The sequence below is a fragment of the Biomphalaria glabrata genome, chromosome 16 (assembly GCF_947242115.1).
Source record: "Biomphalaria glabrata chromosome 16, xgBioGlab47.1, whole genome shotgun sequence".
NCBI classification, from domain to species: Eukaryota; Metazoa; Mollusca; class Gastropoda; family Planorbidae; genus Biomphalaria; species Biomphalaria glabrata.
Window position 1 is genome coordinate 19,341,346 of NC_074726.1, and position 15,453 is coordinate 19,356,798.

The 15,453-nt window shown below is 37.8% G+C and overlaps 1 protein-coding gene across 4 annotated transcripts in view; it reads right to left on the reverse strand.

Annotated features, from left to right (window-relative positions):
• Positions 1-15,453, reverse strand: part of LOC106078427 (electroneutral sodium bicarbonate exchanger 1-like) — a 76,339-nt gene that overhangs the window by 51,474 nt on the left and 9,412 nt on the right. For all 4 annotated transcript variants that reach the window (XM_056013932.1, XM_056013931.1, XM_056013929.1 and 1 more), the window contains exons 2-3: positions 10,030-10,190; positions 8,678-8,838 (exon numbers count right to left, since the gene is read on the reverse strand). In XM_056013932.1, the coding sequence (XP_055869907.1) occupies positions 8,678-8,838; positions 10,030-10,178 (310 nt within the window). In that variant the 5' untranslated portion in view covers positions 10,179-10,190. The remainder of the gene's footprint in view (positions 1-8,677; positions 8,839-10,029; positions 10,191-15,453) is intronic.

A 15,453-nucleotide genomic window follows, 5' to 3' on the forward strand; every position in this document is an offset into this window, starting at 1 on the left:
CTCCATTGTGAAAGTCTACTGCTTCATCCATTGTGAAAGTCTACTGCTTCCTCCATTGTGAAAGTCTACTGCTTCCTCCATTGTGAAAGTCTACTGCTTCCTACATTGTGAAAGTCTACTGCTTCCTACAGAGTGAAAGTCTACTGCTTCCTACATAGTGAAAGTCTACTGCTTCCTACAGAGTGAAAGTTTACTGCTTCCTACAGAGTGAAAGTCTACTGCTTCCAACTTAGTGAAAGTATACTGCTTCCTACATTGTGAAAGTCTACTGCTTCCTACAGAGTGAAAGTCTATTGCTTCCTACAGAGTGAAAGTCTACTGCTTCCTACAGAGTGAAAGTATACTGCTTCCTACATTGTGAAAGTCTACTGCTTCATCCATTGTGAAAGTCTACTGTTTCCTCCATTGTGAAAGTCTACTGCTTCATCCATTGTGAAAGTCTACTGCTTCCTCCATTGTGAAAGTCTACTGCTTCCTCCATTGTGAAAGTCTACTGCTTCCTCCATTGTGAAAGTCTACTGCTTCCTCCATTGTGAAAGTCTACTGCTTCCTACAGAGTGAAAGTCTACTGCTTCCTACAGAGTGAAAGTCTACTGCTTCCTACAGAGTGAAAGTCTACTGCTTCATCCATTGTGAAAGTCTACTGCTTCCTACAGAGTGAAAGTCTACTGCTTCCTCCATTGTGAAAGTCTACTGCTTCCTACAGAGTGAAAGTCTACTGCTTCCTACAGAGTGTAAGTCTACTGCTTCCTACAGAGTGAAAGTCTACTGCTTCCTCCGTTGTGAAAGTCTACTGCTTCCTACAGAGTGAAAGTCTACTGCTTCCTCCATTGTGAAAGTCTACTGCTTCCTACAGAGTGAAAGTCTACTGCTTCCTACATTGTGAAAGTCTACTGCTTCGTACATTGTGAAAGTCTACTGCTTCCTACAGAGTGAAAGTCTACTGCTTCATACATTGTGAAAGTCTACTGCTTCCTACATTGTGAAAGTCTACTGCTTCCTACAGAGTGAAAGTCTACTGCTTTGTACATTGTGAAAGTCTACTGCTTCCTACAGAGTGAAAGTCTACTGCTTCATACATTGTGAAAGTCTACTGCTTCCTACATTGTGAAAGTCTACTGCTTCCTACAGAGTGAAAGTCTACTGCTTCCTACAGAGTGAAAGTCTACTGCTTCCTACAGAGTGAAAGTCTACTGCTTCCTACATTGTGAAAGTCTACTGCTTCCTACATAGTGAAAGTCTACTGCTTCCTCCATTGTGAAAGTCTACTGCTTCCTACAGAGTGAAAGTCTACTGCTTCCTACATTGTGAAAGTCTACTGCTTCCTACATTGTGAAAGTCTACTGCTTCCTACATTGTGAAAGTCTACTGCTTCATCCATTGTGAAAGTCTACTGCTTCATCCATTGTGAAAGTCTACTGCTTCCTACAGAGTGAAAGTCTACTGCTTCCTACAGAGTGAAAGTCTACTGCTTCCTACATAGTGAAAGTCTACTGCTTCCTACATTGTGAAAGTTTACTGCTTCCTACAGAGTGAAAGTCTACTGCTTCCAATTTAGTGAAAGTATACTGCTTCCTACATTGTGAAAGTCTACTGCTTCCTACAGAGTAAAAGTCTATTGCTTCCTACAGAGTGAAAGTCTACTGCTTCCTACAGAGTGAAAGTATACTGCTTCCTACATTGTGAAAGTCTACTGCTTCATCCATTGTGAAAGTCTGCTGCTTCCTCCATTGTGAAAGTCTACTGCTTCATCCATTGTGAAAGTCTACTGCTTCCTCCATTGTGAAAGTCTACTGCTTCATCCATTGTGAAAGTCTACTGCTTCCTCCATTGTGAAAGTCTACTGCTTCCTCCATTGTGAAAGTCTACTGCTTCCTACATTGTGAAAGTCTACTGCTTCCTACAGAGTGAAAGTCTACTGCTTCCTACATAGTGAAAGTCTACTGCTTCCTACAGAGTGAAAGTTTACTGCTTCCTACAGAGTGAAAGTCTACTGCTTCCAACTTAGTGAAAGTATACTGCTTCCTACATTGTGAAAGTCTACTGCTTCCTACAGAGTGAAAGTCTATTGCTTCCTACAGAGTGAAAGTCTACTGCTTCCTACAGAGTGAAAGTATACTGCTTCCTACATTGTGAAAGTCTACTGCTTCATCCATTGTGAAAGTCTACTGTTTCCTCCATTGTGAAAGTCTACTGCTTCATCCATTGTGAAAGTCTACTGCTTCCTCCATTGTGAAAGTCTACTGCTTCCTCCATTGTGAAAGTCTACTGCTTCCTCCATTGTGAAAGTCTACTGCTTCCTCCATTGTGAAAGTCTACTGCTTCATCCATTGTGAAAGTCTACTGCTTCCTACAGAGTGAAAGTCTACTGCTTCCTCCATTGTGAAAGTCTACTGCTTCCTACAGAGTGAAAGTCTACTGCTTCCTACAGAGTGTAAGTCTACTGCTTCCTACAGAGTGAAAGTCTACTGCTTCCTCCGTTGTGAAAGTCTACTGCTTCCTACAGAGTGAAAGTCTACTGCTTCCTCCATTGTGAAAGTCTACTGCTTCCTACAGAGTGAAAGTCTACTGCTTCCTACATTGTGAAAGTCTACTGCTTCGTACATTGTGAAAGTCTACTGCTTCCTACAGAGTGAAAGTCTACTGCTTCATACATTGTGAAAGTCTACTGCTTCCTACATTGTGAAAGTCTACTGCTTCCTACAGAGTGAAAGTCTACTGCTTCCTACATTGTGAAAGTCTACTGCTTCCTACAGAGTGAAAGTCTACTGCTTCCTACAGAGTGAAAGTCTACTGCTTCCTACAGAGTGAAAGTCTACTGCTTCCTACAGAGTGAAAGTCTACTGCTTCCTACAGAGTGAAAGTCTACTGCTTCCTACATTGTGAAAGTCTACTGCTTCCTACATAGTGAAAGTCTACTGCTTCCTCCATTGTGAAAGTCTACTGCTTCCTACAGAGTGAAAGTCTACTGCTTCCTACATTGTGAAAGTCTACTGCTTCCTACATTGTGAAAGTCTACTGCTTCCTACATTGTGAAAGTCTACTGCTTCATCCATTGTGAAAGTCTACTGCTTCATCCATTGTGAAAGTCTACTGCTTCCTACAGAGTGAAAGTCTACTGCTTCCTACAGAGTGAAAGTCTACTGCTTCCTACATAGTGAAAGTCTACTGCTTCCTACATTGTGAAAGTTTACTGCTTCCTACAGAGTGAAAGTCTACTGCTTCCAACTTAGTGAAAGTATACTGCTTCCTACATTGTGAAAGTCTACTGCTTCCTACAGAGTGAAAGTCTATTGCTTCCTACAGAGTGAAAGTCTACTGCTTCCTACAGAGTGAAAGTATACTGCTTCCTACATTGTGAAAGTCTACTGCTTCATCCATTGTGAAAGTCTGCTGCTTCCTCCATTGTGAAAGTCTACTGCTTCATCCATTGTGAAAGTCTACTGCTTCCTCCATTGTGAAAGTCTACTGCTTCATCCATTGTGAAAGTCTACTGCTTCCTCCATTGTGAAAGTCTACTGCTTCCTCCATTGTGAAAGTCTACTGCTTCCTCCATTGTGAAAGTCTACTGCTTCCTACAGAGTGAAAGTCTACTGCTTCCTACATAGTGAAAGTCTACTGCTTCCTACAGAGTGAAAGTTTACTGCTTCCTACAGAGTGAAAGTCTACTGCTTCCAACTTAGTGAAAGTATACTGCTTCCTACATTGTGAAAGTCTACTGCTTCCTACAGAGTGAAAGTCTATTGCTTCCTACAGAGTGAAAGTCTACTGCTTCCTACAGAGTGAAAGTATACTGCTTCCTACATTGTGAAAGTCTACTGCTTCATCCATTGTGAAAGTCTACTGTTTCCTCCATTGTGAAAGTCTACTGCTTCATCCATTGTGAAAGTCTACTGCTTCCTCCATTGTGAAAGTCTACTGCTTCCTCCATTGTGAAAGTCTACTGCTTCCTCCATTGTGAAAGTCTACTGCTTCCTCCATTGTGAAAGTCTACTGCTTCCTACAGAGTGAAAGTCTACTGCTTCCTACAGAGTGAAAGTCTACTGCTTCATCCATTGTGAAAGTCTACTGCTTCCTACAGAGTGAAAGTCTACTGCTTCCTACAGAGTGAAAGTCTACTGCTTCCTACAGAGTGAAAGTCTACTGCTTCATCCATTGTGAAAGTCTACTGCTTCCTACAGAGTGAAAGTCTACTGCTTCCTCCATTGTGAAAGTCTACTGCTTCCTACAGAGTGAAAGTCTACTGCTTCCTACAGAGTGTAAGTCTACTGCTTCCTACAGAGTGAAAGTCTACTGCTTCCTCCGTTGTGAAAGTCTACTGCTTCCTACAGAGTGAAAGTCTACTGCTTCCTCCATTGTGAAAGTCTACTGCTTCCTCCATTGTGAAAGTCTACTGCTTCCTCCATTGTGAAAGTCTACTGCTTCCTACAGAGTGAAAGTCTACTGCTTCCTACAGAGTGAAAGTCTACTGCTTCCTACAGAGTGAAAGTCTACTGCTTCGTACATTGTGAAAGTCTACTGCTTCCTACAGAGTGAAAGTCTACTGCTTCATACATTGTGAAAGTCTACTGCTTCCTACATTGTGAAAGTCTACTGCTTCCTACAGAGTGAAAGTCTACTGCTTCCTACAGAGTGAAAGTCTACTGCTTCCTACAGAGTGAAAGTCTACTGCTTCCTACAGAGTGAAAGTCTACTGCTTCCTACATTGTGAAAGTCTACTGCTTCCTACAGAGTGAAAGTCTACTGCTTCCTCCATTGTGAAAGTCTACTGCTTCCTACAGAGTGAAAGTCTACTGCTTCCTACATTGTGAAAGTCTACTGCTTCCTACATTGTGAAAGTCTACTGCTTCCTACATTGTGAAAGTCTACTGCTTCATCCATTGTGAAAGTCTACTGCTTCATCCATTGTGAAAGTCTACTGCTTCCTACAGAGTGAAAGTCTACTGCTTCCTACAGAGTGAAAGTCTACTGCTTCCTACATAGTGAAAGTCTACTGCTTCCTACATTGTGAAAGTTTACTGCTTCTTCCATTGTGAAAGTCTACTGCTTTCTACAGAGTGAAAGTCTATTGCTTCCTACAGAGTGAAAGTCTACTGCTTCCTACAAAGTGAAAGTCTATTGCTTCCTACAGAGTGAAAGTCTACTGCTTCCTACAGAGTGAAAGTATACTGCTTCCTACATTGTGAAAGTCTACTGCTTCATCCATTGTGAAAGTCTACTGCTTCCTCCATTGTGAAAGTCTACTGCTTCATCCATTGTGAAAGTCTACTGCTTCCTCCATTGTGAAAGTCTACTGCTTCCTCCATTGTGAAAGTCTACTGCTTCCTCCATTGTGAAAGTCTACTGCTTCCTCCATTGTGAAAGTCTACTGCTTCCTACAGAGTGAAAGTCTACTGCTTCCTACAGAGTGAAAGTCTATTGCTTCCTACAGAGTGAAAGTCTACTGCTTCCTACATAGTGAAAGTCTACTGCTTCCTACATAGTGAAAGTCTACTGCTTCCTACATTGTGAAAGTCTACTGCTTCCTACAGAGTGAAAGTCTACTGCTTCATCCATTGTGAAAGTCTACTGCTTCCTACAGAGTGAAAGTCTACTGCTTCCTCCATTGTGAAAGTCTACTGCTTCCTCCATTGTGAAAGTCTACTGCTTCCTCCATTGTGAAAGTCTACTGCTTCCTACAGAGTGATAGTCTACTGCTTCCTACAGAGTGAAAGTCTACTGCTTCCTACAGAGTGAAAGTCTACTGCTTCCTACATAGTGAAAGTCTACTGCTTCCTACATTGTGAAAGTTTACTGCTTCTTCCATTGTGAAAGTCTACTGCTTTCTACAGAGTGAAAGTCTATTGCTTCCTACAGAGTGAAAGTCTACTGCTTCCTACAAAGTGAAAGTCTATTGCTTCCTACAGAGTGAAAGTCTACTGCTTCCTACAGAGTGAAAGTATACTGCTTCATCCATTGTGAAAGTCTACTGCTTTCTACAGAGTGAAAGTCTACTGCTTCATCCATTGTGAAAGTCTACTGCTTCCTCCATTGTGAAAGTCTACTGCTTCCTCCATTGTGAAAGTCTACTGCTTCCTACAGAGTGAAAGTCTACTGCTTCCTACAGAGTGAAAGTCTACTGCTTCCTACATTGTGAAAGTCTACTGCTTCCTACAGTGTGAAAGTATACTGCTTCATCCATTGTGAAAGTCTACTGCTTCCTACAGAGTGAAAGTCTACTGCTTCATCCATTGTGAAAGTCTACTGCTTCCTCCATTGTGAAAGTCTACTGCTTCCTACAGAGTGAAAGTCTACTGCTTCCTACAGAGTGAAAGTCTACTGCTTCCTACAGAGTGAAAGTCTACTGCTTCCTCCATTGTGAAAGTCTACTGCTTCCTACAGAGTGTAAGTCTACTGCTTCCTCCATTGTGAAAGTCTACTGCTTCCTCCATTGTGAAAGTCTACTGCTTCCTCCATTGTGAAAGTCTACTGCTTCCTACAGAGTGAAAGTCTACTGCTTCCTCCATTGTGAAAGTCTACTGCTTCCTACAGAGTGATAGTCTACTGCTTCCTACAGAGTGAAAGTCTACTGCTTCATCCATTGTGAAAGTCTACTGCTTCCTACAGAGTGAAAGTCTACTGCTTCCAACATAGTGAAAGTATACTGTTTCCTCCATTGTGAAAGTCTACTGCTTCCTACAGAGTGAAAGTCTACTGCTTCATACATTGTGAAAGTCTACTGCTTCCTACAGAGTGAAAGTCTACTGCTTCATACATTGTGAAAGTCTACTGCTTCCTACATTGTGAAAGTCTACTGCTTCCTACAGAGTGAAAGTTACTGCTTCCTACAGAGTGAAAGTCTACTGCTTCCTACAGAGTGAAAGTCTACTGCTTCCTACAGAGTGAAAGTCTACTGCTTCCTCCATTGTGAAAGTCTACTGCTTCCTACAGAGTGAAAGTCTACTGCTTCCAACATAGTGAAAGTATACTGCTTCCTCCATTGTGAAAGTCTACTGCTTCCTCCATTGTGAAAGTCTACTGCTTCCTACATTGTGAAAGTCTACTGCTTCCTACATTGTGAAAGTCTACTGCTTCCTACAGAGTGAAAGTCTACTGCTTCATCCATTGTGAAAGTCTACTGCTTCCTACAGAGTGAAAGTCTACTGCTTCCTTCATACTAAAGCCTACATTTGATAAGATAAAGGTCGAACCCACGATTTCTTAGGATGAACTTAAGACCTTCCCCAGTTTCACTCTATTAATTTATGACATTAAAATTTCGAAATTCAAAGTTCCGATTTTTTTCTGTGTGATCACTTTAGTCAATACAATGCTTAGATCAGACAGTATGAGTTGTTTAGGTAATTTCAATATACTAATACGTTTCTTATTACAGGGATACACAATTATATTGAAATAACTGATGAGGCTAGATTTATTACTTTAATCGATAGCCTGCAGAAGCCCAGATCAAACAGACATACCTCTTGCTCATAGGTTAGACCAGTTTAGTGTCAAATTGCTTGTGTGTGGTGTGTGTTTGTGGTGTGTGCGTGTGTGAGAAATGTGTGTGTGTGTGTGACGCGCATGCTCAGGTAGGGGTCAGAATGGATTACGTAGATTTTCATAAGACTCGTCACAAATGAATTCTTGCGAGTAAAAAATACAGATCAATACGGAATTATTTGACCGATATGTTAAACTTCAAACTTGCACTCCCAATAAGCAAAAAAAAGTTGTTGTTTTTAAATGTTTAATATTTATAACAGAAGTGTTAGCTTCAGAAGATTAGAAGCAGCTGTAATTGGAACATTGAATTGAAGAGATTGTTCTTGTCAAGAACTGAAACATTGAATTGAAGAGATTGTTCTTGTCAAGAACTGAAACATTGAATTGAAGAGATTGTTCTTGAAAAGAATAGAAATATCGAATTGAAGAGATTGTTCTTGAAAAGAATTGGAATATTGAATTGAAGAGATTGTTCTTGAAAAGAATTGGAATATTGAATTGAGGAGATTGTTCTTGACAAGAATTGGAAATTTGAATCGAAGAGATTGTTCTTGACAATAATTGGAATATTGTAAAGAAAAATCTTTTTAATGTTTATGGATAGAGCAATGCGATGTAATGTGTATGGTGATAATGCTGATGTTTTTCTGATGTCATTCTGATGGTAGGTCTGATGATGTTCTAACAGTATGCTGAGGTTGTCTTATAGTCTGATGGTGTTCTATCGGTATGCTGAGGTTGTCTTGTAGTCTGATGATGTCATTTTGAGGTATGCTGATGATAGTATTATAGTATGCTGATGATGTGATGTAAATTTTTGGAGCTATTCTGCTACTATTCAAGTCCTGTGGGATGACAAGATATTTTAAAAAAATTCTGGAGTATATGAATTTCCCTGTGTTTGGTTTCCACTAGCATTACTAGCAGATAAATTAAGTTAGTTGAAAAAAAAAAGCAACTTAGGTTAGTTGTTGTACTGGCCACATGACACCCTCGTAAGCTGATAGCCATGGAAACGAACGAGCTTAGCATTGATCTCAGAGAATCAAAAGATTCAAACGAAGCTAATGTTTCATAACATTTTTTTTTACACTTCGATGCAACTTTTAAAAATTGGTCAGCAGCCAAAGTCTCTACATCTGTAGTGAAAGTGTATCTTTAAGTTTTGAGTATCAAAGTTTCACTGTACCTACAAGTGAGGTGAAATCAGTCACTTCCGGGTCAAGGTAAAGTGGCGCGTGCTTGATTTCACGCCTTAACGTTGTCAAAGCGCTGAGACACAAGGACGGCACGTGAGGCTTAGACCATCGATTGGCGTCCTCATCGAGAAATTCTTCAAATTTGATCCATCTGGAGACACAGACATAACGATGGACAGTTTTGGAATAAGAGAATAAATAAGAGAATAAATAAGAGACAGGCAGAAAAAATATACATGGAAATCAAACATTGAAAGGTCCTATCATAGCATGGGAATAATTAAATATACAAATATAAATCTCTCTCTATATATATATATAAACTAGACAAGACATATCTATTGCACATTTCAGGCAGGTCGGGGGGGGGGGAGGTACTGCTGTAGATCTGGTGTTCAGTGGTACTTTAAATCATGTTTTATTTTCCAGAAATAGCTTATTCAAAAACAACTTTGACGACATCTAGTTGTTGAGATCTAAATCGAGACTTTGTAAAGTCACCTGCACTTTTGTCTGGTACATCTATGTAATACACGTAGGCCGCGTTTTGAAATATTGGAATTATGTTGTTTTCTAGATTCTTTAAAACCGCATTTCACATTTTCTTTTGGGTGAAGAGCAGATTCAATTGTTTTTCTCTAGAGATGGTGTTGTATAATGATCGAATAAAAAGTCTATATATTTCTATGTCTAAGATAATGTTCTTTAGTTTAAGAAATCTTGTGATCTTTAATAAATCTTGTGATCTTTAAGAAATCTTGTGATCTTTAAGAAATCTTGTGATATCTAAGAAATCTTGTAATCTTTAAGAAATCTTGTGATCTTTAGTATACGAAACTTATAAACAATCTAACGCTGTTTATGATTTCCATGGAAATGAAAACAGAGTATTACCAATGTTTCAATATCTTCTAATTAAATTACCTTCTCTGTGTGAAGATTGAAATTAAAATATTGTTTAAACTATGAGAAGAGTGTAGCAAGCGGAAGTTGATCAAGTATATCATGTATGCCTGAGAAATAAACATTTGAATGCTTGAAGTCCTTTTCAAATTGTCAACAATGTGCTATTTTTAACATAATCTGTGTCCAGTGTATAAATAGAGGTCCTAGCTTTGGCTCCTTGGAAACTTGCTTCCAGTAGGAGATTCATACAGACGTGCGCAGGTTTTGTTGTTGAATCAGTTTTTAAGCCAAGCCAATTTTCTAGCTACCAAAGTTTCATCTTGTCAAGTGAACCGACTGCTTACCTTCAAGTGAACCGACTGCTTACCTTCAAGTGAACCGACTGCTTACCTTCAAGTGAACCGACTGCTTACCTTCAAGTGAACCGACTGCTTACCTGGCTGTTTCCATCCAGATGACTTCTGTTCCTGTGTCCGTCAGTCTGTTCATTTGACAAAACATTGGCAATGACGTCATCGTTTGCCCGTCTAACATTCGGGAAACTATCAGAATGTCTGATTTGGAGTTAAGTTCCGCGTCATCCATGATGTGAGATTACTGAAACAGTCAATAAATATAATTGTTAGCCCTATTGAATTGTGATCTTTTGAAATCTACTTCGATATATATATATATATATATATATATATATATAGCCATGTCATTATTATAGAAGTCAATACGAGAAGGGTCTTCGTAAAGCTTGGGGCCGCACTTTCATGGAGGACTTCAGATCAGTGGACACCGGCTAGGAAGAGGCTGCAAACATTGCCAGTGACAGATCTCTATGTATACAACCTATGTTATATGGGCATTCGGGAAATGTCCGGTGGGCTGGTACCTAAATGGGCCGGTAGGGCCACCGAAAGGGCCTCTTGGATGCCAATATAGCACGTATTCAATTGTTAAAGGTTTTATAAGATTCTCTTACAAAAGTGCCCTCTGAGCGTCATGTTTAAAAAAAATATTTTACAGACTCTACACTACAGTCTAATACTAATTAAATATAACACATTTTTCTGAAATAATATAATAGCCTACATCCGTAGACAGTGCTACTAGTAGGCTCCATCCTTTAGGGCCTACACACTTAGCGATTAAAAAACAGCATAAGGCCTCTATTTCTTATACAAATATCGAGTTCATTGTATGCATGCGTAGTTATCGATGCATTATCAAAGCTAACATAATGATTTTAAGGACAGGTATGAATGGATGCCCTTCATGATATACAATTTTGTGGGCCGCTTGGTATAGAAACACCCGGGCCGACACCCAGTCCACCCCGAATAGGTCTAGTTCTTGAGAGAAATGGTGACGATAATGAAGACCAGCACAAGCATGTTGACGGCTCCTAGCACTGACACATACGCACTGACACATACACACTGACACATACACACTGACACATACACACTGACACATACACACTGACACATACACACTGACACATACACACTGACACATACACACTGATACATATACACTTATTGAAACAGGTTAGCCTCTCCGAGATCATCTAAACTTAAAACAAAATACTTGAAAATAAACAAAGCTTATGTGAAGCGTAATTGTATCAATTAGTTAAGATCAATCATGTAATGAAATTTCTACTAGATCTAGACCAGTGATTCTACGACGCCATCCAAGGGGTCTACGAAAGTGTAAAAAAGAAATGGGGTCTATGAGATGCAAAGAGGGGACCACGAGAGTGGTTCACATTTAAAAAGGTCGTGATTTGAATTTCGACCTTACAATAATGAAATTAAAAATAATAGAAATATAAATTATGTATACATTGTTGTAGGTAATCCTTCAAATTGTAATCATATTATTCGCATGAATATTTTATTTTTAATATCTCACTTAAATAGCTTAATTTAGTCTACAGGGAACTACTATTTAACAAGGCGGAATTTAAATATGAAATGTAGAAAGTTGTTTTAATTATTTTGTTATTTGGCTTCTTTCTTTGTCTAACCTATATTGCCTATGTGCCTTATGTAGCAAAGTTTTATATAACGACACTATGAAACGAATTAAGCTGGAGAATCCTTCAAAACGATTCAATCCTAATCAAATGACTTAAGGTTGGAAATAATTTTGAACAATCAAATGATAAAGTTGACAAAAGATCTATAGTAGGCGAAATCTTTGCTTTGAGATAAAAAAAAAAGAGATGATGGTTTGCAAGTGATTGTAAATATCTTTGACTTATTGGGAACTTCGGACAACATCCCACATTAGGCGAATGATTTTGCCAGCAGTTGAAAATGTTTTAAAAACTATTGTGTACTCAAACTTTCAAGTGAAATAAAAGCATTTCTTCTAAGCTACAAAACAATGCAAATGACTACTGGTGAAATGAGTTGCGACATTGAAAGCTTATTGTATCATTTCCAAACGACCTATTTCTTGATGACATGTGGACGACTCAACCTGCCTTTTTTTTAAAAATACATTAACGGCTATCTAAGAAGACATTTGGAACACATTCTCTGTTCCCGTCACATTTATACCTACTTTACATTTGGAACACATTGTATGTTCCCGTCACATTTATACCTACTTGACATTTGGAACACATTGTATGTTCCCGTCACATTTATACCTACATGAGATTTGGAACATATTCTCTGTTCCCGCCACATTCAGACTTACTTGACATTTGGAACATATTCTCTGTTCCCGCCACATTTAGTCCCGCTTTATATTTGGAACATCTTTCTCAATTTTCCAAGTTTTAATTTGCAATACATATTTTTAATTATTCAATCATCAATTTTCATTTTAGTACACTTTAAAAAATAATAAATTTATAAGTTTTTAGTCTAAAAAAAATATGGACCAAATCAGTAGTTAAGTATTGACCAAATCAGTAGTTAAGTATTGACCAAATCAGTAGTTAAGTATTGACCAAATCAGTAGTTAAGTATTGACCAAATCAGTAGTTAAGTATTGACCAAATCAGTAGTTAAGTATTGACCAAATCAGTAGTTAAGTATTGACCAAATCAGTAGTTAAGTATTGACCAAATCAGTAGTTAAGTATTGACCAAATCAGTAGTTAAGTATTGACCAAATCAGTAGTTAAGTATTGACCAAATCAGTAGTTAAGTATTGACCAAATCAGTAGTTAAGTATTGCCTTCCTAATTTTAAAATCTTTGTGTGAGCGAAACCAAAAAAGTTCGTGGGAAAACCAAAGCAAGGTTACTCTCCTGGAGACCAGCAAGGTCGTCATGATAGCATTAGGTCATGGGTACAATCTGACATGAGACACTGGGGTGGACAATACAATGTTGAAGCTAGTTCAATATCAACCATCACTAATTACAGTCAATTTACAAATGTGAAACCTGTGACCGCAGTTGTGAATCAAGGCGACGTTGCAATGGGAAAATATAGTCTCTGGAGACGTACACTGTGGAAGGGGTTACTAATGCACCATTTGTGTCCGGTTCAGAAATAATTCTGAAATACATTTGGACTTTTCCAACTTCATAGTTATTTGAAGTTTATTTCTCAACATTTGTAGGCATGAAGTAGAAAACAATGAACAGGAGTGGAACCACATCTCAGATTTCAATGGACAACCAGTGTACCACAATTACCAGATTGTGATGATCTGTCATCTCGCACAAACAATTTGTTCCTTTGCATTGGTCGAAATAAATTTGTAATAGAACTTGTATTTATATTTTTTATTAACCATTTTATTTTTAGTTTATTTTGCTTTTGTGTGCGTACCAAAAACAAAACACGAAAAAAACAAGATTACAAAGAGAGTTTGTGTTACACAAACTCAGAGGCGGCCCCCGTCGAAGTCGGATCCCTGTCGGATCTGCATATTCGCAAATAATATTCAAGAGGTGATTTAATTTTGATGTAAAATGTTTTACACGTTTCGGATGTTCCTTCAGAGTTGAAGATAATTACTTCCTAGTCCAAACCTCCCGCAGGACGACGAGGGATGGGAGCGGACAGGGTTTGAACCCTGGGCCATCCATAAATCTGAACGACAGTCCAGCGCGCAAACCGCACGACCAGGCAGCCATCCGATGGTCAAAAGTAATAATGTTTCAAAGATTCATTTGCCGTAAATTTAAATTTAAATTTAATAAAAAAATAGTAGATTAGTTTTAGTATATTAAAACATTACAATATTGATCAAAACGTTTGGAAATGAAAATTTTTTTTTACACTTTAAGTTTAGAAATTGAAATTCTACATCTTAATCTAGTCTATTTTAGTCTAAACTAGATCTAGAAATTCTAGATCTAGACTCTAAAATAATTTTAATTAGAATATAAATCCAGATCTAGATATACTGTAATAAAAATCTAGATCTAGTTGAAAAATATAGATTAGATCTAAATCAAGATATCATTCCTTTTTTAAACGCGAGTCACATAACGAGGCTTAATAAACATTACTATACCGAGTTCTTTTTTCATTTCATTTGAAGAATTAATTCCATATAACGTTAGAGGGAAAAAAAACACTACTTCACACGGCCTAGCTAGACTAAAAATCGCCTTCATCATTACGAGCCATTTATCCGAGTGTTTATTGACTTTGGTGCACCGAGTGCGTTCTTTTAGCATTTCATTTAAAGAATTCATTCCATATGACGTCAAAGGAAAAAAAACACTACGTCACACGGAATAGCTAGAATAAAAATCGCCTTCATCATTACGAGCCTTTTATCGAGTGTTCATAGACATTGGTGCACCGAGTGCGTTCTTTTAGCATTTCATTTAAAGAATTCATTCCATATGACGTCAAAGGAAAAAAAAACACTACGTCACAAGGCCTAGCTAGACTAAAAATCACCTTTATCAACAGGAGCCATTTCTCGAGTGTTCATAGACATTGGTGCACCGAGTGCGTTCTTTTAGCATTTCATTTAAAGAATTCATTCCATGTGACGTCAAAGGAAAAAAAAAACACTACGTCACACGGCTTAGTTAGACTAAAATATGTTTTCATTAATACAAGCAATTTTTTCGAGGGTTAATAGACATTGGTGCACCGAGTGCGTTCTTTTAACATTACATTTAAAGAGTCCATTCATATGACGTCAAAGAAAAAAAATTCCATTACCTCACAATAGGCTAGTACCGGTACCATAAAAAAAAATGTCTTTATTTACACGAGATATTTAACGAGGGTTCATAGACATTGGTGCACTGAGTTCTTATAGATATTATTTAAAAAGGATCAAAGCCACATTGTTTTTGCGTTTTGTCTGTCAGTCGGTCTGTCCGTTATCTTGATATAAAAAAAACAACTAAAAGTTATTAAAAATTGATTAACCTTTATTTTACGTTTCAAAACATCGCAATAATTTTTAGGTATGAACACAATTGAAAAGTTTATATAATAGATTGTTCCGGATGTTTGTATAAATAGTAAAAGAAAAAGAGAATTTCAGATAAATGTAATACCGTTAATTAAATTTTTTGGATGGTCTCGTATAAAAATTAGATGTACTACAGCCACGTGGAGAGATTTTCATACCTTACTTTGGTGTTTGGATTCTGTTTTCCTTAAAAATCGGAACATAATATTAACGATAATTAGATTTTTTAATGTTTTAGGTAGAAAGTTAAATGTACTGTAAGAGAGTAGTGAGTTAAAATATTTTTCATAAAAATCCGTAAAAACATTATTTCGTAAATGAGAAGATTATTTGTTTATTAATTAGAAGAGGGAGTTCAAACAATTATTTGGCGTTAGTAGATTTTTAAATAAATTCGGAAATTTCTGGCGACGATTTGTAAGAAACAAAATCCGGAACTTTCTTTATCGATTACAAAA